At 41.4% G+C, this 25,580-nt stretch overlaps 1 protein-coding gene and 1 long non-coding RNA gene across 3 annotated transcripts; one reads left to right on the top strand and one right to left on the bottom strand.

Annotated features, from left to right (window-relative positions):
* Window positions 1–24,914, top strand: LOC113027317 (sodium/glucose cotransporter 1-like). 2 transcript variants are annotated; one of them, XM_026176932.1, is made up of 15 exons: window positions 1–147; window positions 907–978; window positions 3,147–3,251; window positions 3,442–3,501; window positions 3,594–3,698; window positions 3,792–3,897; window positions 15,919–15,999; window positions 16,092–16,300; window positions 19,007–19,142; window positions 19,258–19,365; window positions 19,448–19,598; window positions 19,674–19,842; window positions 20,639–20,854; window positions 24,491–24,596; window positions 24,706–24,914. In XM_026176932.1, exons 1-15 carry the CDS (start codon window positions 1–3, stop codon window positions 24,912–24,914), a joined length of 1,980 nt encoding a protein of 659 aa, XP_026032717.1. The 2 variants fall into 2 exon arrangements, with proteins under 2 accessions (XP_026032717.1, XP_026032718.1); XM_026176933.1 differs by lacking the exon at window positions 1–147 and having other exon boundaries at window positions 24,491–24,616; window positions 24,714–24,914.
* LOC113027318 (uncharacterized) lies at window positions 5,537–5,832 on the bottom strand. The gene is made up of 3 exons (XR_003273021.1): window positions 5,801–5,832; window positions 5,650–5,714; window positions 5,537–5,567 (listed from the first exon to the last, which is right to left on the bottom strand). It is a non-coding gene; the product is annotated as an uncharacterized LOC113027318 (long non-coding RNA).
* Window positions 24,915–25,580: the final 666 nt, after the last annotated feature.

Genomic DNA, 25,580 nt, shown 5'->3' on the forward strand with positions numbered 1-25,580 from the left:
ATGTCTCAAGATTATTCTTATTTTGAATTCTCTTACATAAACAGAAATGCAGAAAATGATGCAAAAAACACCACGGCTCTTAATAATGCTGCAGATATCTCTGTTATTGTGGTGTACTTCCTGGTCGTCTTGGCAGTTGGAGTTTGGGTAAGTTTTGCAATCACTTTTAAAACCAATTTCTCTGCAATTCCTCAATAATTTTATAAACTGTTTCCAGCTAAGAAGATTTAGTATAGTTTGTATGTTAATGTGTCCTAATGTGTCTTACACCCCTGATTCTAAAAAAGTCAGGACACTGTGTAAAACGTAAATGAAAGCTAAATGCAATGATTTGAAAATCTCATAAATTCATATTTTATTTCTAGTGGAAATTTCAAATTAACCTAAAAAAACATGTACCATTAAAAAAATCCTAATTATGAATTGGATGGAGGAATTTTGTCCCATTTTTGTCTAATAATATAGGATTCTAGCTGCTCAACACTCTTGGGTGTTCCTCATATTTTTGCCTAAATGGTTGGAGTTGGTGAAAGGTCTGGATTAATGCCAGGGCAGATCAGTCTTTTCTACTATGAAGATATCCTGTTGTGATAGATGCAATGAGCATTGTCTTGCTGGATAATACAATGCTCTCACTGAAAAAGATGTCGTCTGGATGGGAGCATATGTTGCTCTAGAATCTGCACATACAACACCTTGCAGCATTAAAGGTTCCTTTACAGATGTGCAAGCTGCAACGGCATAGGAAGCAAGTCACCCTCATACCGTCGAGTGACTGAATGCTGTTAACAAGCCATGTTTTTCTTCTCCTCTTTAGTCTGGATGTCTTTGTTCCTTCAATGTAGTCTGTTACAGTTTTGCACATATTTAAGGATTTTCTAAAAACGTGCCTTTGTCCTGTTACAGTCTATGGTCCACACTAACAGATCCACTGTAGGTGGCTTCTTCCTTGCAGGGAGGAGTATGGTATGGTGGCCGGTGAGTATCTTTATATTTAGAATTAGATCATTTACAGTATTCTTCCTGCATTTAGAGCCATTAACAATTTTTTATTGCTGTGTTCAAATGGAAAACAATGTGATGTAAGCTATCATAAAAGAAGCATTTTATGGTACAGTGGTGGTTATCATAGTCACGTCATAGCAAGAGTGTCCCCCAGGTTCAAATCCTAGCTGTGCCATTCTGTGTGAGTTTGCATGTTCTCCCTCTGCCTCCAGGTATCCAGCTTCCACCTGTAGTTTAAAGACATGCATTTAAGGTTAGCTGATCATTCTACATGGACCATGGATGTGAGATAGATAATGTGCTGTATGAATGCGTGGTCAAATTATGACTACACATAAAGCATGTTGAATGCACAGGGTTTTCCCAGGTGCCTGGTTTCATCTTATAATCCTAAAAAATGCATGTTAGGTTAATTAGTGATTGTGTTCTTATAGCTGGAATGTGTTATTAAGATTTTGTTTTGTATGATTTGGCACCCTCTTGGGGCCACAGTTGGCACTTAGGAAGCTTGTTATGCCCAGCTAGTAGTGGTGGGAAGTTCGTTTTCAGACCTTTTCAGAGTCCTGCTCTTATGGCTTGTCTCCCAAAGAAGAGCTGGCTCTTTTGGCTCCCAAATGGCTCTTCATTTATTATCATCTGTAGCCTCACATTTTAGCCTTATTTGGCAAATATGAATGCTTTGTGTGTTGACAAACCCTTTTGCATTGAGTGTTTTTATGAGAAACCTTGTAATTGGATAATTTTGTGCATTTGTTCACACAAAAACAAAACGCTGCAAACAAATCCACAGAACAGAAACAGAGCCAAGGTAGCTGTTCAGTAGCCAAACAGTTTGTCCTCAGTGCAGGTTGACATTCAGAAAAATCAAATGCCTCAGCTTGGATGGGCTGATGCGGTTTCTCCACTTAGTTAGTGTCTGCTTCTTTAAACTGCAGCCAGATGCTGCTTTGTTTATGGGTGTCAGTCATATTCACCGCTGTATATCATCTCACTGACTGACTGAGGGGTAGTGATGTGTGGAGCGGTCCTGAACTATCAATGCTTCCATTACCAGCGTTTCATGTTGCAGGATCAATTCCCATATGAAAATATCAATAACTAATTTGATTACACTTTTCTAATTTTAAATTTTTTACATTTTTAATTTAAATATGACTTACAGACAAAAGTAAACTCCACAATTAGCGGGACATTTGGCAATACCCTTTGGATAGGAACTACAATCGCCTTCCGCCTCTCATTCAAGTGCGTGCTAAGGCTCCACAAGAATGTGAGTCAGTGAGATACCCAAGGCACAAAACAGACCACAAAACACTCAGTCTTGACTTTGTTCACAGATTATAACTGCGTTTATGTTCAGCATATAAATTATGCTGTGTGCAATGTGTGTGGGAAGACAGTTAAATACTGTAGCAATGCAAAAAACCTTGTTAAAAAAAAGTGGGGTGCTGGCTCTCACTTGATGGTTTGATACAAGTGCCCAGTAGAGGTGAAACCTTTGGCCATGAAGACTGTTTTGAAGCCTGAGGAAGAGTGCTGGTATCTTCCATTGTTTGGAGTATACCATCTGCAAAAGCCTGGACAAGTAAGGGTTGTTTTTGACTCAAGTGCCAAACACGAGGGGGAGTCATTGAATGATGTCCTTTTGGTCCAGACTTGAACAACACTTTGGTTGGTGTGCTACTGCAGTTTCTAAAGGAGCCCATAGCAATAACTGCAGATGTGAAACAGATGTTCTACTGCTTTACTGTAAGGGACGATCACCGAAATTACTTACACTTTCTCTGGTACTGTGACAATGACCTTGCAAAAGATGTGACAGAGTTCTGCATGACAGTGCATGTGCTTGGCAATAGCCCCTCGCCAACTGTGGCGATGGATGGGCTACAAAAAGTCTAGTTTTGAACAGAGATTAAGACTAGTAAAGTCCCATATAAATATGATTTATGAGGTTATATGAGATTAACAAATCATCATCATTACTTCTGAGTAATCAAATGTGTAAATCATTTACAATTTATACAATATACTGAGATGTGGGCTAGCATAAAAAGCATAACCAAGTTGATTCTTGAATGAATTCTTAAGTCTCCTTAATTTACAAATGGACCTACTGACAGATTGAACTGTGCTCTCCACAGATCGGAGCATCGCTGTTTGCCAGCAATATTGGCAGTGTCCATTTCGTAGGAATTGCTGGTACTGGCGCAGCTTCAGGAATAGCCATTGGTGGATTTGAATGGAATGTGAGTAACTGTTCCTGAGCCACTGATTCATTATCAGTTTTTATTTAAAATAATTTCCTCGCCTCTGATACTGAATCAGTTCATGTCAGCTCATAGTTTATTGATTTTTATGAGCGCTCCATTGTGCAGAGGAAAAAAGGATGAAAGGAAACAGGGTTCCTGATTATTGCATATTTCTTGTGTGTTTCAGTCTCTTTTTGTGATTGTTATCCTGGGATGGATCTTTGTGCCCATCTACATTAGAGCTGGGGTAAACAAAAGCCCTCATATATATATTTATTTACCCTTTATAAATAAGCAATGATTAATGAGTAAAATCTCATGTTTTGTGGATGTATTTAGATCATCACCATGCCTGAGTACTTGAAGAAGAGGTTCGGAGGACAGCGCATTCGCATTTATCTCTCTCTTCTCTCCCTTGTCTTGTATGTCTTCACCAAAATCTCAGTAAGTTCCTGAAAGAAAAGCAGAGAATATTTCTATTGTGCCTGTTTTGGATGATCCTAAATGAAATCCTACTTTTTTTTCCTCCCCATTCAGGCAGACATTTTGTCTGGTGCAATTTTTATCCAACAGGCACTTGGGTTGAATATCTATCTCGCTGTTATTGCACTTCTGGCGATTACGGCACTGTACACTGTCACAGGTTTGTACACGGGGAAAAAATCATTTCCTATTTTACTGAACAAACAGACATTTTCCTCATAAACTACCCAAGAAGCAATATCTACAGTTATATTATGACTGGGGGTAAAGACTTCTCAAAGCCGTACGTGGAGATGTAGACACACGCCACACACACACACACGCACACGCACACACACACACACACACATAATTGCTCTCTTTCTTCAATGTTGGTTTATCTTTGCTGAGTTGCTGTGGTTGATTGCCATGAACTAGGATAAGCCTGAATTGGCCTTCTGTTGCTGTTTTGTAACAACACATCCACAATTACAAGTTTTAAAGAATGAGTAGTTACATACGGTGGCCCCTACAGACAAAGCACATGCAAACCCCAAAACACAACGGAAGTGCTCCAGAACGCTAGGGGCAGTGTTGAGCTCGATTTGCAAAATAAACGGCAAGTTTGTCTGTATGGGACGGTCTAGTTTCCGTCGCGCTTCCCAGGTTGCCTAGCAACCATGATACTAACCGCTGGAAACGTGTCATACAACTTTGTTTGACAGAAATGAAGGAGAACATATTTTGTTCATTTGTTTGTTTGTTTCTACAAGAGCTTTGTGTGATTTGATAAGTATCTGAGGCTGAGACCACAGGACAGTAAAACATGATTTTTGGGCTTCATTTCTGTACTGAACAGTCATTTAAGATTAGTTAGTAAATAAGAATTAGCTAATGTTGTTCATGAGACTAAAGTCATATCACTTTGGTAATGTAAATATAATATGGCCAATATTATAGTTATTATATTAATCATTATTAGCTATTACAGCAGTGAACATGAACTCTGTGTCAAATACTGAGCTTCAGTACAGATTCAAGTTGCAGTTATTTATATGTCTTATCACCTTAAATCTTCACTCAAAGACAAGTATCTTTGACAGTGCATATATAGGTGTATCATATATAAGAGACAAATGTTGTTCCTTCAGTATGTTGGCATTACTAAATTTGGCTCATTGCTTACATATATTTATGTAGCGAGCGAAAGCCACCGAGTAACCGCTAAGGGCCTCTATACTACTTGTGCAAACTTTCAGGCCCAAAGCTCTCACAGGAACGAGCCCAGAATAAACAGGACAAGAGGGTCAATATCAGTCAGATATGTTAAAATTTATTATTTTAAAAGAACACAAAGGGTTTGCAAAAGGCCTAAAACATCAAAATGGTAAAAAGGTCACTAACGACCACAAGATAGTGTTATTGGTGCAACCTGCCAGCAATGCAACTATCACCTGAGGGCTTGCTCTCCCTTGGCGGTCCCAGATGCTCATTGCTTTAAAAGAAACAAATCCACCCCAAATAAATACGAGCCCAACAGAACACTTATCGCATGCACTAAGTGCTAGTTCAGGCAATAATCGGTGGCACTAAAAATCACTCTTAATAAAAACTTATTCACTGCAAATCCACACAGAGCACCTCTAAAGATCCTAATTCCCCTAAGGTAAGAGCCCCACTCAGGGATTGCACATTGCCCGACTAATATTGCACCAGCCCAGTAGAAATAAAAACAAACCCGGCATAAAAAAAAAACAGTTTTAAAAGGTGACCCTACCAAAACCAAAAACACAACAACAAGGAGAAGGAGGAAAAAAAAAAACAGCGACAAATTCACATGTGCAGCCTGCCCTGCAGGAGGCAATACAATATAAATTAGATTATAGTGCATCAATATACTTTTTTTAATGTCGAATATATTAAGTTAACATACCTCCAGCAGACAACTGTGTTTGCTGCACACCTGGCTTATCTTGGCTTATCTTGTGAAAATCACTACTAAAACATAAAATACAATAAACATCAAATACATTTCAACAAATTAAAAAAAAAAAAAAAAACACTAAAAGAAAAACAGCCTGTACCTCGAACCTCTGCTGTAGAGGTTTACAACAACTGTTTGTGTAGCAGACAATTAAAACTTCTCAGGCTCTTCACCTACTCACACAACCATTGTTCACAGCCGCTCGTCAGTGGAAATGAAGAGCACCTGCTGCTACTTCCTCTTTTATACCCTCCATTGGGTCCCCTGGGTCCTAAAGACTTCCCCATTACATTTATAAAAAGAAAATGTACAAGCTGTGATAACTGTTTCTGATAAAATGAAGAGTAGACTGATATATGAAATATTCCTTTATTGGGTGAGAAAATCAGACCATGTCATAACTGCTTTAAGTCATACAGAATAGATATCAGAGCCTTAAACAGGCTGACTTCTGCTAAATGGGTCAAACTGGGCAGAAAGTATACAAACACATAACATCCTTATAGAATATGATGTAACACTATAGATCAACTTAGCTCAGAATATATAAAGCATATAAACAATTACAGCAATATGATGCAACAAACACAGCAGTGCTACTAATCCAAAATACTCAAAGCTTCATAGAACTGGAACAAACATTTATTTTTAGGTCCATTCTGCTGCTGATACATACTTTAGGTTTCTGAACATTAAACTTGTTGCTGCCTTTCATAGTGTGTAACTTGAAGGCCCTGAGTACTTTCTCCCACACTGAAAACACTGGAATGATAAAATTATTTGAACATTACCTAATAAGACTGATTCAGGACGGACAATTAGTGATTCTAAACTTTTCTAGCAGTTCTTCACAAACAGGGAACGGTCTGTCTATTCTCTCCATCTGTCAGCTGCTGCTGGCTCTTCCTCCTCATCTTCCTCACACACTGCTGAGTTTGTCCTGGTGGATCATCAGGGGTGCAAAGCCTCACAGATGACGTGCAGCAGTGGGTCTCTCAGTCTGTCCTCACTCTGGACACTTGCAGTTGTCACACATGGAAATCAAATGTGTGATAAGCTGCAGGATTCAAACACAAGTGTGACTTATCAGAGGTGTGGACTCGAGTCACATGACTTGGACTCGAGTCAGACTCGAGTCATTAATTTTATGACTTTAGACTTGACTTGAAAAAATGTTCTAAGACTTGTGACTTGACTTGGACTTTCACACCAATGACCTGGGACTTGAATTGGACTTGAACCGGTTTACTTGAAAAGACTTGATATTTTACCCCAAATATAAAATTTAACATGCATATTATATAGAGATTGAAAATGTGACGTCATTCACGGGTAGAACCGCAAAGGATTCTGGGAACTCGTGGCAAGCGGTACTAGCGCACGCAGGCTTTCAATTGAAATCAGTCACACAGCAATAAAAAGAAACACAAAAATGTCAAGAAGCTGTTGTATTATTAACTGCAATAGCCGGTCGCATGACAGCCACGGGAAGCCGACGGGTAAAGAGATCGGTTGTTATCGGATTACGTCGTTGAAGAGAAATTGTTCGAGCCATGTTTCCGAAGTAACAAAGAGGCGACGGGTGGCCTGGATTGCAGCCATTCAAAGACCAAATATAACGTCCCAGAACACTCCAGCTCACAGGTTAGTCTGCTCCAAGCATTTACACGAAGGTCAGTGTTTTTTAGTAGTTAATACGTCATTTTCTTAACATAATTGGTGATATAGGTTACAAGCAAGTCTGGCGCTGAACAGAAATTGTCGCGCTATGCTCCTTTGTTTATTGTGTTTATTGTGCATAAATAGTGAATTGTCCTGACACAATATTGCGTTTCGCTTCTGTTATTATGGTACATTGACAAAAACATATACTTTTATTCACAGGATAAAACAGGTTTTTTGTATCACTAATTGCCCAGTACGATTACAGCATACAGTATTATTGTCACTGCTACATTTCTGTGATGCTACCAGAAATTATTTCCACTGCTAATTAATTACCGTTGAGCTCAAAGGTCCTATTAATAAACGGTTAACGAATGTGTATTTATGAAGACGATTTGTGAGACTGGTAAACTTATGATACGTACGATGGTCTTTCGTTCTACACGGTAAATCTCATCTTAGCATAAATATGCTAAGATGAGATAGCTGACTTCATCTAACTAGCAAATGTTGTCCAGGCTACGTTGGTGATGCAGTTTTTTTTAATGTGTATGATATTTTTGTCATGCGATTTTAAAGCCGGTCCTACAACCGCATCCAAGAATAACATGCAGCTTATCTCAGAACTGTCGGTGAAAATTATTCTTGGAGCTAGGTTTAATTGAGCTGCATTTTAAAGAGGTGCAATTTCACAATTTGTGTATATTTTCTAAGTTCACTATTTTGTTATGTGTTGAGATAAACACAGATTTAAAAATTACATGGTCTAATATTTACATTTAGCATATAACTGCAACATGCTTTTTTCGTTTTTTTTTTAAGACTCGAAAGGACTTGAAATTCAAAATTTCAGACTTGTGACTTTACTTGGACTTTTACACCAGTGACTTGAGACTCGACTCTGACTTGCCTGACATTACTTGAGACTTGACTTGAGACTTGAAGATAAAGACTTGAGACTTACTTGAGACTTGCAAAACAATGACTTGGTCCCACCTCTGTGACTTATAAATACATAAATACATTACACAATCAGAGAGAAAGAAAAAGAGAGAGAGTGCAGGACAGACAGACAGGTGACAGTCTCAGGTGTATACACTGCTACAAAACAGCACAAAAGAAGAAGGATTTAGTGTTTGTGATATTACGAAACAAGAAGAGTTCCCAGATGGTACAGTGGACACATGTGTGACTGCTGTGATTAAAGCATCTTTCTTTCAGCTTAACGAGTGAACCGTCAGCTCATTCAAACACATGTTAAAGTCCATTTGGCTCGACACCACCGAACAGAGGCAGCAATATAACATAGCTAACATTAACAGTGCAGTGGATCCTGCTTGTGCCGTGATATTCAGGACTGCAAACCGAGCAGCATCACTGACTTTCAGCTTGTTGTGTTTGTGGATATATGACTGACTTTAATTATCCACAAAATCATCACATTCTCTGTAAGATTAAAGTCAATTATTGAACGGCGTATATTTTGAAGTAAAGGCTTTAAAACCAAGTTAGTACAAACATCGCTAATGCCACATAACTTTCCAGACATGTGGCCAACATGTTTTAATGTTCTTCATTATAAAAACATTTGCGCATAAATAAGTGACATAATATTCAGTACTTTGTAATTTGAGCTACTCACCCCTCCCTTCCTGTACTGAATCGTAAGCGAATCACTCAGGACTCGCTCACCCCCTCCCTCTTGTGCTGAATCATAGAGCCAACGAATCACTCACTCACTCACTAACCCCCTCCTTCCTGTGCTGAATCGTAAGCCTAAGTGAATCACTCAGGACTCACTAACCGCCTCCCTCCTGTGCTGAATCGTAAGCGTAAACGAATCACTCAGGACTCGCTCACCCCTCCCTCCTGTGCTGAATCATAGAGCGAACGAATCACTCACTCAGGCTGTGTCCCAATTCAGGGTCTGCACGCTTGAAGTACGCGCACTACACGTACTACGTACGGTGCGTACTATAAGTACGAGAAGTGCGGAAAGTGAGAGGCTTGTGAAATGGGACGGTATACGCTTCGTCGCGCTGTTCAGGTTGCCTAGCAACCATGATACTAACCGCGAGACACGTTACATACAGCATTGTTTGACAGAAATGAAGGAGAAAAAATGTTTTGTTGGTCATTCATTTTTGTCATGACATCACTTTGATTAGTTGAGTATCTGAGGCTGAGACCACAGGACTGTAAACATGATTGTTGGGCTTCATTTCTGTGCTGAACAGTCATTTAAGATTAGTTAGTAAATAACAATTAGTTAATGTTGTTCATGAGACTAAAGTCATCTCACTGTGGTAATGTAAATATAATATGGCCAATATTATAGTATTGTCAGATTATTATGATATATATATATAAAAAAAACACCCAGCACGCCCCTGCGGGCGGTTTATCCTTCAAGCTTGGGTCCTCTACCAGAGGCCTGGGAGCTTGAGGGTCCTGCGCAGTATCTTAGCTGTTCCCAGGACTGCGCTCTTCTGGACAGAGATCTCCGATGTTATTCCCGGGATCTGCTGGAGCCACTCGCCTAGCTTGGGAGTCACCGCACCTAGTGCTCCGATTACCACGGGGACCACCGTTACCTTCACCCTCCACATCCTCTCGAGCTCTTCTCTGAGCCCTTGGTATTTCTCCAGCTTCTCGTGTTCCTTCTTCCTGATATTGCTGCCATTCAGAACCGCTACATCGATCACTACGGCCGTCTTCTTCTGTTTGTCTACCACCACTATTTCTGGTTGGTTAGCCACCACCATTTTGTCCGTCTGTATCTGGAAGTCCCACAGGATCTTAGCTCAGTCATTCACCACCACCCTTGGGGGCATCTCCCATTTTGACCTCAGAACTTACAGGTTATACTCGGCACAGATGTTCCTGTACTATGCCGGCCACTTGGTTATGGCGTTCCATGTATACCTTGCCTGCTAGCATCTTGCACCCTGCTGTTATGTGCTGGATTGTCTCTGGGGCATCTTTACACAGCCTGCACCTGGGGTCTTGCCTGGTGTGATAGACCCCAGCCTCTATGGATCTTGTACTCAGAGCTTGTTCTTGTGCTGCCATGATTAGTGCCTCTGTGCTGTCTTTCAGTCCAGCTTTGTCCAGCCACTGGTAGGATTTCTGGATATCAGCCACCTCCTCTATCTGCCGGTGGTACATACCGTGCAGGGGCCTGTCCTTCCATGATGGTTCCTCATCTCCCTCCTCTTTCTTGGGTTTCTGCTGCCTGAGGTATTCACTGAGCACTCGGTCAGTTGGGGCCATCTTCCCAATGTATTCTTGGATGTTCGTTGTCTCATCCTGGACTGTGGTGCTGACACTCACCAGTCCCCGGCCCCCTTCCTTCCGCTTAGCGTACAGCCTCAGGGTGCTGGACTTGGGGTGAAACCCTCCATGCATGGTAAGGAGCTTTCTTGTCTTTATGTCAGTGGCTTCTATCTCCTCCTTTGGCCAGCCTATTACCCCAGCAGGGTACCTGATCACGGTACCCTGCTGGGGCCACGGTTGATGGCCCGGATCTTGTTCTTACCAGTCAGCTGACTCCTCAGGACTTGCCTGACCCACTGCAGGTACTTGGTGGTTGCAGCTTTTCTAGCGGCCTCTTCATGGTTCCCATTCGCCTGCGGGATCCCCAGGTACTTGTAACTGTCCTCTATGTCTGCAATGTTGCCTTCTGGTAGTTCAATCCCCTCAGTTCTGACTACCTTCCCTCTCTTTGTTACCATCCGACTACACTTCTCCAGTCCGAACGACATTCCAATGTCATTGCTGTATAGCCTGGTAGTGTGGATCAGTGAATCGATGTCTCGTTCACTCTTGGCATACAGCTTGATGTCATCCATGTACAGGAGGTGGCTGACAACTGCTCCGTTCCGTATCAGAATCAGAAAGGGTTTTATTGCCAAATGTTGAGCAGGTAGTCGGTATCCGTAGCCAGTCTTGTTAATGATCTCACTGAGGGGGTTCAGGCCTATGCAGAACAGCAGTTGGGACAGAGCATCTCCTTGGTAGATCCCGCACTTGATGGTGACTTGTGCTATGGGCTTGGAGTTGGCCTCTAGTGTTGTACGCCATATCCCCATTGAGTTCCTGATGAAGGCTCTTAGGGTCCCATTGATCTTGTACAATTCTAGGCATTCCAGTATCCAGCTGTGGGGCACTGAGTCATAGGCCTTCTTGTAATCAATCCAGGCAGTGCACAGGTTGGTCAGTCTGGTCTTGCAGTCTCGGCTGACTGTTCTTTCTACCAGTAGCTAGTGTTTTGCGCCTCTGGTATTCTTGCCAATTCCTTTCTGTGTCCCGCTCATGTATTGACCCATGTGCCTGTTCATCTTAGCCGATATGATGCCTGACAGGAGCTTCCATGTAGTACTGAGGCAGGTTATTGGTCGGTAGTTGGAGGGGACCGGTCCCTTCTTGGGGTCCTTGGGGATCAGGACCGTCCGACCTTTGGTTAGCCATTCTGGGTGTCTCTCGTTAACTAGCAGCTGGTTCATTTGTGCTGCCAGACGCTCGTGGAGTGCAGTCAGCTTCTTTAGCCAGTAGGCGTGAACCATGTCGGGCCCTAGTGCTGTCCAACTCTTCATACTGGAGACCCTTTCTTGGATATCTGCCACTGGTTACTGGACCCTGTTCAGGGAGGTCGCTGTGGTCTGCCCTCAGATCCACTAGCCACTGAGCATTGCCGTTATGGGTTGCGTCCTTCTCCCATATGCTCTTCCAGTATTGCTCCGTCTCCAGCCTTGGTGGTGCTGTTCTCTTATTGTTCCCTTGCCACTGAGAGTACACCTTTGCTGGTTTATTCTCCTGCCTTCTATCTCTCTGGTGTACCTCCTCAAGCGGCTGGCCAAGGCTGTGAGTCTTTGCTTGGCAGTTTCCAAGGCCTCAGGTATGGACAGCTTGCTGTATTTCTTATGCACCTTCTTTGTCGCACCTTTCTGCAACTCCGTTAGTTGGCTAACCTCCCTCCGTGCTACTTTGATCTTGCCCTCTACCCTCCTTCTCCATGGAGGGTACTGCCCCTTGTGGCTGTTCAACTTGTAGCCAAGCATCTCACTGATCACTGCTGCCGTATTGTAGATCAGCTTGTTAGTGTCGGTAATCGTGGTTGTAGGTATTGTCCGTAGTGCTGCATTAACATCATCTAGCAGACCTTCAGAGGGTACTTCACGTAATCTTGGTAACCGGGGATCCAGGTTTCAAGCTTGGCCATGATCCTATTTTTCAGGTCAGTTCCTCTCGCACTCAACGATCCCTCTCCTATCGCACTTGGGGCGATGTACCCAATCTCGGGTGGGGGTGATGATATCTTTCCCACCCCCCCACCTGGCATCCTGACTCCTCCTTGCCGTAGCATTTGTGTTGCATCTCGTCACCTTCTTTTGAATGTTGGAACACTGAGCTACTAGTTGTTTCGCCGTCATTGTGGATGTTGGGTATCGAAGAATCCATAGGTCCCTCATCCTATTCATGTAGCCCCTTCCGCTGGGGTTACTTGCGTAGTAGCATTCCAACAACGCTCTGTTTTTATCTCTTGACCACTGATGCCTTCTTGTTCCAGTAGCCCACTTTTCGTCAGGGTGCCCTGGTTCCTCAACACCTGACGCGGACCTTGTTGATCCAGGCGACGTCCGAGCCGGCATGCCTTCATATTTATCTGTCTCGCTCATGTTTGCGGTAGGCTTGCTTAGCATAGGGGGTCTGGCCTTAGGACCCTTACTAGATACAGACTCCCCAGGCAGGAATCGAACTTGTGATCCTGTGTTGCAAAGGCATGTAGTCTAACCACTACGCTATCCAGCTGCTGTCAGTGATTTTTATATATATATATATAAATCACTGACTTTCAGCTTGTTGTGTTTGTGGATATATGACTGACTTTAATTATTAAACATTCGCACATAAATAAGTGACGTCATTTTCAGTACTTTTGACAGTTCACTCTTCGGCCGCTCCATCTTATTAGGGAAATTCCACATACATAAATGTAAATTTCAAAACTCAACCCCATCATTTAATTTGTTTTTGATTGAAATTGAATATTATTTAAACTCTCTTAAATTAACTTCCAATAAAAAAGGTTTATCATTGATTGAAATTCATTCAGAAATGTTTAACGAATGAGCTGTCACAACTTTCAAGTACACAGTTGTTATGAAGTCTGTCACATTCCCCCCCCCTTTTTTTTCTTTTTTTCTTTTTTATCCTTTATTTATTTATCCTTCTTATTTCATTGTACTGTATATTGTTACTCTTATTTGCCTTGTATGTCTACTGTACAAAGTGAACTGGAATGACTGACTGTTCGCTTTATAATTTCAATAAAGTTTTGAAAAAAAACAAAACCTCTTCGGCCGCTCCCTTCTGCCGTATTTTGCGGCAAAATTATCCACATCCACCGCCGCGCTATGAATTGTGGGATATATGGGACCACGAAGCGCGCACCGGACCACGCTTGATATTTGGGGAAATCGACAGCGCATTTGGAGTATGCATTTGAAGTACACTTCGAATTGGGACAGCTGTCGTCGCATGGCGGTGACGTAACCGCACTTAAAATGCGTACTTCAAGCGTGCAGACCCTGAATTGGGACACAGCCTCACTCACCCCCTCCCTCCTGGCTCACAGCTTCCTCTTCTTCTTGGTTGGCAACCAATGTTAAGGCGCATTACCACCCCCTGGCTCACAGCTCAGTGGACATTTAGATGAGAAAATATATATTTAACACATTTAAGGAAAATACTAATGAAATAAAAAATAAAAATATATTAAAATAAAATAAAAATGAATAAATGTTTATTAAGCAATTTTGATAGGAAATTGCTTAATTTTAGAAATGTTTTGCTCTTTTTTGCTCTCTAAAATAGTTGTTTTCTTTTAGAATCATTCATCTTAGCAGTAGGATTTACATGAAAAGAGAAACAAATTAAGTTTTAGTGAAAATGTACATTTTTTGCACTCTCTGGTCGACTGACTCAGTGACCCAAATGACTCAAAAAATCCGATTCACTTTGGTGAGTGACTCATTAAAACTGGATTCAGTAAAAAGAATCAAATTTACTATCACTAGCTGTGACATAATCGGCCTTAAAATGTGGCCTTTAAGGCTGCAGACCCTGAATTGGGATACAGCCCAAATCCGGTCATTGGCTGTATCCCAATTCAGGGTCTGCAGCCTTAAAGTACGCATTTCAAGGCCGATTACGTCACAGCGGCACGCCGAAGGCTGTCCCAATTCAAAGGCTGCTCGAAATGCGGCCCTGAAATGCGTCCTTCATTTCCCTGAATTTTAAGGCTGTGGCAGTGTAGACTTCGTGGCCCAACATATCCCAGAATGCATAGCGCAGCGGTGGGTGTGTATAATTTTGCCGAAAAAAAACGGCGGATGAGGGGCGGCCGAAGAGTAAACTTTAAGCAAGTACTGAATATTATGTCACTTATTTATGTGCAAATGTTTAATAACGAAGAACATTAAAAGATTACTGTTGGCCACATGTCGGCAAAGTTATGTGACATTAGTGACGTTTGTACTAGCTTGGTTTTAAAGCCTTTACTTTAAAATATACGGCGTTCAATAGCTGAGCTTAATCTTACAGAGAATGATCAAAGCTCATGTAGAAACAAACAAACAAATGAACAAAAGATTTTCTCCTTCATTTCTGTCAAACAAAGCTGTATGACACGTTTCCAGCTGTTAGTATCATGGTTGCTAGGCAACCTGGGCAGCGCAACTGAGGCTAGACCGTCCCATTTCACAAGCCTCGCACTTCCGGCCTTAGCGGTCTTTGAGTATGCGGCCCTTGAGGATCGTTGAGGCTGCGTACTTTAAGGCTGCAGACCCTGAATTGGGATACAGCCATTGGTACGTCCTGGCTTGTGTAGTTACTAGGTAACAATAGCTCAACACTGCCCCTAGCGTCCTGGAGCACTTCCGTTGTGTTTTGGAATTTGCATGTGTTTTGGGGTTTGCATGTGTTTTGGAGTTTGCATGTGTTTTGGAGTTTGCAAGTGTTTTGGAGTTTGCAAGTGTTTTGGAGTTTGCATGTGTTTTGGAGTTTGCAAGTGTTTTGGAGTTTGCAAGTGTTTTGGAGTTTGCATGTGTTTTGGAGTTTGCATGTGTTTTGGAGTTTGCATGTGTTTTGGATTTTGCAAGTGTTTTGGAGTTTGCAAGTGTTTTGGAGTTTGCAAGTGTTTTGGAGTTTGCATGTGTTTTGGAGTTTGCATGTGTTTTGGATTTTGCAAGTGTTTTGGAGTTTGCAAGTGTTTTGGAGTTTGCATGTGTTTTGGAGTTTGCAAGTGTTTTGGATTTTGCAAGTGTTTTGGATTTTATTGGAGTTTGCAAGTGTTTTGGAGTTTGCAAGTGTTTTGGAGTTTGCATGTGTTTTGGAGTTTGTACGTGCTTTGTCTCTAGGGGCCACCATAGTTACATAATGACATGATGAGTTTATTGAAGAGGACTTTTTTATGTATATTAGTGCTGATAAAATCTCAAGTGATTAAGTGAAGATTTTCACAGACTGATAACATCATATATTTTATCCAAGGTGGACTGGCAGCAGTGATCTACACGGACACTTTACAGACCTTTATCATGCTTATTGGATCATTCATTCTGATGGGCTTTGGTAATATGAAAAATTTTACATACAAATTATTTGTTGGAAAGTTACAAAAATAAATAATAATGTTGATCTAACTTGCACATGATTTTCCTCAGCTTTTAATGAAGTAAAGGGATATGAAAACTTTGAGAAACTCTACATGCAAGCTGTCCCCTCAATCACGGGTAACATCAGTGCAAACTGCTATGAGCCCCGGCCAGACTCCTTCCATCTCTTCAGGGATCCACTTACAGCAGACATCCCATGGCCTGGTCTCGTGTTTGGACTCACTATTCAGGCTATCTGGTACTTTTGTACTGATCAGGTGAGTTAAGCAAATAAGCATTGGGCAGCTCAACTGCAGTTTTCAGCAACCAGTCTGTAGTCAAAAACCGAGACAAATTCAGCTGATTGCCTCGGTGTGTTCATATATTCATGCTAGACTGAATTTAAATAAGGAGAGAACAATTGGAAGAAATTCAGTTAAGTTATGTAACCTAGAGGTGGTGAAGAAAATGCAGATGGAGTCTTGGATCCAGCTATGAGTAAACAGGGTGAAGCAGAGATGAGGAGGACCTGGGCTGCATGAATAGGAATCATAAAGGCAGAATGACAGACAAGCACTGAGATTTAAAAGTATGCAGAGAGGAGAGTAGCAAGGAGAGGGCAGGGGAAAATGATTGGACTAGAACAAGGATGTCAGGACTCAGTCTGATGTGGGAAGTGGATGTAAAGAATAGACCGAATGCCCGGGAAAGCAGGTAGATGAGTGATTATAGATCTTCCTCATTAATCGTACGTGTAAAGTCATTTCAATAACAAAAGATTATTTGAAAGAACTGAACATAATTTACAAAGATACAGAATTCAATTAAGTTATTTGGCAATTAGGCTATTGATCAATGGTCTTTAATCAATGGTCTTTAATCAATGGTCTTTGATCAATGGTCATAACAATTTGCATATTAATGATCAAGAAACTAACCTCACAGCCCATTGTTCATTCAGTGGGCTAGTTTCTGTCATTGTGCCAATGTACTGTGTATAAGGTTGGGCTCTAGTGTGGTGGCAAAATAAAAACCTAGAAACTTGGCTTGATACAAAGTACACTACAAGGCCGAGAATCCTGCGTGGCAGCCTGAAGAACATAACAGAACATTTCATAAGCAGTGACTGGTGTTGTGGTGCTTGCGGTGCGCACTAGAGTGAGAGAGAGAGAAAAGGTGTTGGTGGGTGCATAGTTTGGGCCAGAGGTTATAGTGACTACTGAAATGGAGTGTCGGAGTGGCTTACTTGGGCAGAAAGACGTTTAGGCTCAGAGGGGGAGGCAGAGGTCCGAGTGGCTGGCAGAGGAATGACCTGAGCTTTCTAGGCCCCTGTGTGGGATGGTGATAGCAGCAGAGCAGGCAGGTAGTGCGGTTGGTGGTACTCCCTGGAGTGTGGCTGAGAATCCTGAGAGGTTTTGTGTCCAGAATCCATAAAGGTGAACCTTAGTGTTGGTGTCGTGGTGTAGCAGGCTGGTAGAGCTAGGAGAGAAGATGACTAGGCAAGCATACAAGGACAGTGAAGCTGGCGATTAATACCCTCCATTAATTGGAAGAGGCAGGGAACCACACAGGTCACACCCAGCTGCTCGCACCCTCAAGCCCTTCCCCTCCAAGTCTTGAACAATTTTGTCTCATTGGTTACCTGCTAATTGCAGAGTAGGCATTTCCTTCTTAAAGTCAGGACATCAACAATTTCCATACCAGTCTTTTTATCACAATAAATCCACATCAAACAGATTAAAATGGATCCTCCCTCCAGTGTCTTTTGATTATTTTAAAAGCAACCTTCCAGGCTAAAACTATTTCCTTTAAAATGTTAACTTCTCTCACTGGAGTCTCCAATTTCAACTGGCTTCCCTGCTGCAACTGTGTCCTACAGATGTCGAGTGGAAAGCCAGTCTTGAATTTGCTATTAATGTTCATGAATGAATGAATCTAATAGAAAACTATAAGGCCAGGATCCCAGTGAACATTTTGATAGGAGGAAATATGCAGTAGGTCTCAAGCCAACTGAAGACCAGCATTCTTACTCAGATGCCATCAGTGAAAGAAACCATAGCATCAAGCGATCACCTCCACTGATGCTCTTCCGTGTTAGGAGCCCTTGAGTTTTAAAGGTGATCTGAGGACTTAAAATCACTTGAGAGTGAAATGGATCTCTTTTCACTTGCAGTGTAGATAATGCATCCAGTGATGTTCAGCTTCAACCCATTGAACTGCATTCTGATTCAGTCACAGGTTTCACCTCATAAGTTGACCAGGTGCAAGTTCCCAGCAGAAACATGCTCACTGTATGATTCAGGGTGAAAGGTCTTGTACCTGGGGAGCAGGTGTGAGCCTTCAGCCTAGAGAGAAAGATAAGCCATTCTCCTAAACTGATGAGCCAGTGCGTTGGACTCTGCAATGTGTATGAAAGACTGTCAGATGTGGTTTACATGGTGTGGCTGGTCGAATAGAAAAGGGTGGTTGTGCTCCATCGTGACTGTCATGCACTCAGGGCTCCAGCACTAACCCTAGACTCTCAACCCAACTTGAGAGACCACTGAGAAATCTTCTAATCTGACTTAACGACAGTGTCACCTCCCCCAACATCTCAAAGATTTTGACACAGACATGTGGGTTGTTGGGGACAGCTAATCACCTAGGTGAGGGCTGTGTGGAGTGTGGGAGTGTCTAAATGTAATTTCCCATCATGCCTCTGAAACACTGTGTTTCATATTGAATTTAAGAAATTTATGTTTACTGTTATGTAACCTGCTGGAAGTACAGTGTTAGTATGCTTTTTAAATGCAGAATAAAAGAGCACAGCCTTTGGATTTGTAGGGTTTACAGCAGTATTTGAAGATTCAGTGCCTCCTTGTGAGTTTCTTGCTGTCTGATTTCTCAGCTTGTTGCAATACTTTACATTGAATCTGGCTCTATGAGTAAATGTATTTTGTTGCTTACCACCACTGAATTGTACTACAATTGTTTCCTAATTGTAGGTGATTGTGCAGCGCTGCCTCTCTGCCAAGAGTCTCTCTCACGTGAAAGGAGGTTGTATCCTATGTGGATACCTGAAGATACTGCCCATGTTCCTCATGGTTTTCCCCGGGATGATTAGCAGGATCCTGTACACAGGTGAGTGTGGTGTGTGGTTTTAAGAGTCTGTTGTATGTAACTTATGTAGCAAGCTTACTGGTATATTTAAAGTTGTGATAAAATGAAATACTGTGGATTTCTGCCTTTAATCTAGATGTGGTAGCATGTGTGGATCCAGATGAATGTGAAAAACACTGTGGGACCAGGGTGGGCTGCAGCAACATTGCTTATCCGAAACTGGTCGTGGAACTCATGCCTAAAGGTTGATGACCTTTGTCTTATTAACTTTTAATAATTGCAGATTTTTTTATATTTCTACTTTTTAATCTGTTACTCTATTTCAGGCTTGCGAGGTCTTATGCTGTCTGTGATGCTGGCCTCTTTGATGAGCTCCCTTACCTCTATCTTCAACAGTGCCAGTACTCTCTTCACCATGGACATCTACACTAGAATCCGTCGCTCTGCTAGTGAGAAGGAACTCATGATTGCTGGCAGGTAAAACACATTTTTGCCATTGATTGCAATGAGAAAAATGATTGCATTGCATGACTGATTGCATTTTTTGTACAGAGTTTTTATCTTGGCCCTGATTGGTGTGAGCATAGCATGGATTCCTATGGTGCAGGGATCCCAAAGTGGTCAACTCTTTGTCTACACTGAATCCATCACCAGTTACCTTGCCCCACCTGTTGCAGCTGTCTTCTTGCTTGCCATTTTTTGCAAACGTGTCAATGAGACTGTGAGTTGCCTCCTTCAGTGTTTGCTTGACTTTTTCATGAAATAAGAAAGAAATCTGTTCTTCACTGTCGTTTTGTGCAGTGAAAGAATCCTTCACATACCTCTGGGATTTAGTCAGGAAAATGTTATCAAGAGCAAAGCTTTTGTCATTTGTCGCTTGGGGAAAAACTGTTTTTATGCCGAGTGTTAGGGATAAATGATTAAACCAATCTGTAAGTCTGTAGAGGAAAAATAAGACAAATAGTTCATAGCTCGGCTCAGTAGATGGACTGGGAATAAAATAGAGCTGTCAGAGTGCTTCTTGGCAAAAGTAGTTATTTCCACCCACAACCACTGAAAAAGTTCAATTAATAAGTTGTTTAATCATTCCAGACATCCCAGTAGGTCCTGACCAAAAAATAGTATTACACTTGGGCAAAAGTGGTAAATATTCCTTCATGAACTGTCAAACTACTTTTTGTAGACACATTTTTTATATTTTGGATCTGTACATGTACACAGGATGCATGTTAGCTAACAAGAGTTACAAATGCCGGTATGTTAATATACTGTAAGAATCATGATTCCAGCTTCCTGTTCAATATGCATCCAAATGTAGCGCTGATTCAATCTCACTTTTAGCAAGAAGCATTTATCCAAAACTATTTCTTCAAACACAATATTATATATACATATATATGTTGCTATCTATTACCATTTTACTATATTGTATTTATTTACCATTTTTAAAACCTTTAAACTTTTTAAAACTATTTCGATAAAAAGTAATATTTGTCCTTTTTTCTTTCTTTCCACAGGGTGCATTTTATGGCCTCATAATTGGGCTGTGTATGGGCTTGAGCAGGATGATTACAGAGTTTATTTATGGGACAGGTAGCTGTGCTATCCCCAGTAACTGTCCCACTATCATATGTGGAGTTCACTACCTTTACTTTGGGCTCATTCTGTTTGTCATCTCCGGCATCGTCATGCTGGCAGTGTCTCTCATGACCAAACCTATTGACGACAAACATGTAAGTTTTTAATTTAAGACACCAAAATACCAATGCACCTATAAATTGTTGTATAGAGCATGAGATTTCATGGTCATTGATCACACATCAACAGTGTTGGGTAAGTTACTTTAAAATAGTAACTTAGTTACATTACTAGTTACTTCTCTCAAAAGTAACTCAGTTACTTCAAGTTACTCGTTACTTTCAAAGTAACTAGTTACTAGAGAAAGTAACTTTGGTTTTACTCAGAATTCTCTTGTTAATGTGTTTCTTCCATAACTTTGCCAGTCTTCTAGCTTGCTTACTTGCCACAAGTGCACTGTGCCACCTACCAATAGAAAGGAAAAGATAATGTGCATATTTCCACGAGAGAAATCCCACGCCTGGACCGTCATTGACTGCTGCCATGATTCTAGCCTACGTCACAGCGTCATGTGCGCTTTTTACATGCAACACAAAAACTGTAGTCGTGGTGCTTTCGATTGTACTCAGAACTCGGAAATTCTGCCTTCTGAATAGGAAGATGTAGGTAACACCAGACTGCAGATGAGCTGCATACAGGGCTGGACTGGGACAAAAAAATCGTCCCGGGCATTTTGACTAGAGACCTGCCCACCATTATAGGAAAAATCATAAAGCCTTTGAATGAAAACAAACACTGTTGTGACAGTGATGTACACTGTTTTGATGGTATATATGCATCAATCTATCAATCGTTTGTTGTAAGATTCAGATAATTATTTTTTAAAAGCTAGACATTTTAAATGAGAATAAGAAAGAAAAGTATTTCTTTGTGCCCCCCTTTCCCTGTTAATGCCCTACCTGGCCCCTGGCAACACTTTGCTAGATCCGCACCTGCACAGTTACCAGCTGTCAGCTACCTAAAAAAGGATCCTGGTGTTATTTGTCTCTCAGAAACAGTTCATAACTTCCCTTCAACTCATTCATGTCACCTAAAAGGTAAACCTGTTTCTCCATCACCTGTTCAGCTCTGATGATTCAGTAAGGACATCTCCTGGTTTCATCTTCATGTTTCCCTCTCACCAGATAACCAAACCATATCATGACCAGCAGGTTTACAGCTGTGGCTCCAGCAAACATCAGCTGATTCTAGAAATTAATATTAAATAAATTCTAACAACAGCTGATCAAGCTTAAACGTGCTGCTGTTGTTTAGCGCGACATCCGCTGGTTTCCTCTTTCGGCACAAAGTGAGCGATAAACAAACAAGAGAGCCGATCAGCTGATCATTGATCAGTTTCATGATTGAAGTAGAAACGGGAGAGGGAGGTGGGAGAATGAGAGGAGAAGAGGCAGCTGTGCAGCAAAGACAGAATAACTCCAGCTTTGTGCCTTTTCCATTGTAGTTGAATTACGGGACAAACTGTTCCTTTTCACCTCAATAAGAAACGCGTAATATTTTCTCTGAATACCAGACAGGACGGTTGGCAACTCTAATAACTTATGAACAAAATAAAGTTCAACATCATTAACTTCATAGCACCACCCAGCTGTATAGAAACTCCGTCATGCTAGCTAGCACGCAGTACGGAAAAAGTCAGAATAACGAAAATAAACTCCACCTAAACTTGGTTTATATCTGACCCAGAGAGACTGCAGGTCATAACTTCTTACCTGAAGTTCAGTTCACACTTGGACCGGCGGCCGCCTCGGGTCTCTTTTCCTTCTGTGTCCCCTTTCCTTCATCCACCTGCTGGCCTCCACCACTTGCTAATGTTACTGAATCTGTGGAAGCTCCGCGATAGCCACCACACGAAGTAACGAGTAACGACCCTATCTAAATCCCAGTAACGAGTAACGCGTTCCTGATTTTGGCATAATAACTAGTTACCGTGCTCGTTACCACAATAATAACGTAGTTACTGTAAAGCGTTACTTAATAACGCGTTAGTCCCAACACTGCACATCAATGACATAGAGGTATTATGTCTGTAGCCTAGCGCAGCCTTGAAACTTTCTTCTCTTTGTTGCTCCTGTCATGATGATGAGGAACATACTGCTCTCCTATGAAGTCTGAGAGACATCCACCATCACATGAACTCCATTATTTATTTGTTTGTTTTTTTGTCTTGGTATCCCAGAGCAGCAACTTCCAGTCGCCTTTGTTAATCTAGGTTCTGATTGGAAAACAGATATTTGTGACATATTTGTAAGATAGCCAATGCTCAGTTTATGTGATTGACACTGAAGATATTTACACAGAGGAGCACATTGATAATATTCATCAGCTAACAGTAAAGATTTCGGATGAACCAAACTAGCCAGATGTGGTCAAGTGCTGATCCAGATCTTTGGTGACCTACCAAGCCCTGATGATGCTGCTGTTTGCTTGTCTGTTACAACCATTCAAGCCGTGGCTCAGGAAGACATCGGTAATGAGTTGGTTCAGAGATACTTAAAAGAACTAGGTGCGAGGTAGTGGTGAAGCAAGTTTATTGAGTGTTATTCAGAGTAAGGTCCAAAAAGCTCAACATAACCCCAACACTCACAATGACACCCAACTAAGAATAGTGGCACATCCCCCCAACACTGTAACTATTGATCAATTGATCATGGTGAACCTACCTACAGTGCACCTTCCAGTGCTGTGGTGGAACTTGATAGTATTGATCTCACTCTACTAAACCCAACTCAGATCTAGAAGCTCTTGGTCAACACAAACCAAATCACGCACCTTTGCTGGCCACACTCCCTCTCCCACTGGTGAGGTAGACTATGAAGCATGACAGACTCAAGTAGATCTCCTTCTTCGTGATTACCTTTATAATGATGAACAAAAGATGAGTAAATACTTTGAAGGTTGCTCAGTCCAGTTGCAGAAGTTGTTAAGCTTCTTGGTATGAACTCCCTACCCACTGCTTATATTAATCAGCTTCAATTAATATAAGCAATTTAGTGTTTAGAGAAGTGTTGTTTGCAGCATTTCTCAGATCCAATCAGAATAGTGAGGAAAAACTGTCAGCATTCTTGAAAATACCCCATCATTGCAAACAAGGAGGGGCTCATAGCTGATCCCCGACTTAATCCCACCCCATCTTGCATCCATCTGTTACTTCTACCGCACGCGACACTGTAGTTTCACTGCTCTCTTACATATTAATCTTACATACTTCTCTGCCACTCATGACTTCTTCACGCGATACAACAGTTCCTCTCTTGATACCCTACCATATACTTTCTCCACATCTACAACACCTCCCGACCTCTCATGATCCTGTCTGACACTCTCTTCACTTCTACAACAGTATACACATACTCTTAGTTTGAATCCATCTCCAGTGCTCTTGGCCTTGCTTCTATTCCATCTACTCTTTTGCACACAATACATCTATCTTCTTCATTATATCCTCCAGCTCTCTCCCTTTACCAGCCATAGTTGTAACCAGCCTACATTTAATGTTGCCTCTACACTCCTGCTTTTTTCTTCTATCTTGCTGCCTCCTAACACACCTTCCCTCTATCCTCATCCTCCAGCTTCCACCAGACTGATCTAGTATGGAGATTTAACTTGCTTTAACCTTCATATCTGCTGAGTCTCCTTGTTAAACTGTGTTTAATCAGTTATTAAGAAGTAAAATAAAATGATAAATTTTCTGATAATATTTTTCACCACATTTTGTGTCGTTTGACTAGTTGTATCGACTGTGCTGGAGCCTGAGGAACTGTACAGAGGAGAGGGTCGATCTTGAGATGGATGATTGGACTGATAACCAAGATTCCAACAGTGTGGACTCAGACGGTAATGAGCTGACATACGCAGCAGAGTAAAATATAGCACAGTAAATATGCATCCATACATATAAACAAATACATGCAGACTTTCGTTTGTCTTGTTTCTTCTTTTGCAGATGATGAGCCTGGCTTCTTGAAGAAAGCGGTGATGTGCTTCTGCGGCCTGGAAACCAAAAAAGCCCCCAAGCTGACTAAAGAAGAGGAGGAAGCGCTGCAAAGGAAGCTGACAGACACCTCAGAGGTGCCTCTGTGGAGGAACGTAGTCAATGTCAACGCCGTCATCCTTCTGTGTGTGGCTGTGTTCTGTCATGCCTATTTTGGCTAAGAGAGCTTTTTTCAACTGCTCTCTGACTCTCTAATTTATACCTCTCTGACCTGTCTTCCCCATGTGATGTTTTGTGTAATGTATGTATGGTCGAAGGGTAAGATGGCGCCGCCATTGCGTGCCTTATGAAATTTCCCCTTATGGGACTAATAAAGGTATATCAATCAATTAATTTATACAAATTTAACAGACTGCTCAATAGGCCTCAGCCCTAAAACCCTGTTTAAACCTTATATGTTTAGAGCACTGTGCTTGTCTTTATCGCTTCTTGATATTTAAATGTTTAAGTGAACCAGTAGACAGTACTGTAATAATACAGTGGTATGCAAAAGTTTGGGGACCCTTGATAATTTTCATGATTTTCCTTCATAAATTATTGGTTGTTTGGATCAGCAATTTCATTTAAATATATCATGTAGGAGATGAACACAATGATATTTGAGAAGTTAAATGAAGTTGATTTATGAAGGTAAATCATGAAAATTATCAAGAGTGCCTTGATACCTTGCCCTGTGTCATGTATTACTGCTAATGTTCATGTGATCCATTCCCTTCTCTGTCAGCTAATTCAAACGGCTCTACACTCTTGCACTTATGTATTCTGTATCATTACTACTGTATCAGTGTTGCAATTATTATATTTGAAAAGCACTCTCCTTTTTTTTT

This window comes from Astatotilapia calliptera, chromosome 7 (assembly GCF_900246225.1).
Source record: "Astatotilapia calliptera chromosome 7, fAstCal1.2, whole genome shotgun sequence".
In the NCBI taxonomy this organism is placed as follows: Eukaryota; Metazoa; Chordata; class Actinopteri; order Cichliformes; family Cichlidae; genus Astatotilapia; species Astatotilapia calliptera.

Bases quoted from the DNA above. Each gene is read 5' to 3' on its own strand.
- LOC113027317 (XM_026176932.1), top strand. From the start codon at position 1: ATGTCTCAAGATTATTCTTATTTTGAATTCTCTTACATAAACAGAAAT. The intron at 19,143-19,257 runs GTGAGTGTGGTG...CCTTTAATCTAG, and splicing joins TAGCAGGATCCTGTACACAG to ATGTGGTAGCATGTGTGGAT. The intron at 24,597-24,705 runs GTAATGAGCTGA...CTTCTTTTGCAG, and splicing joins CAACAGTGTGGACTCAGACG to ATGATGAGCCTGGCTTCTTG.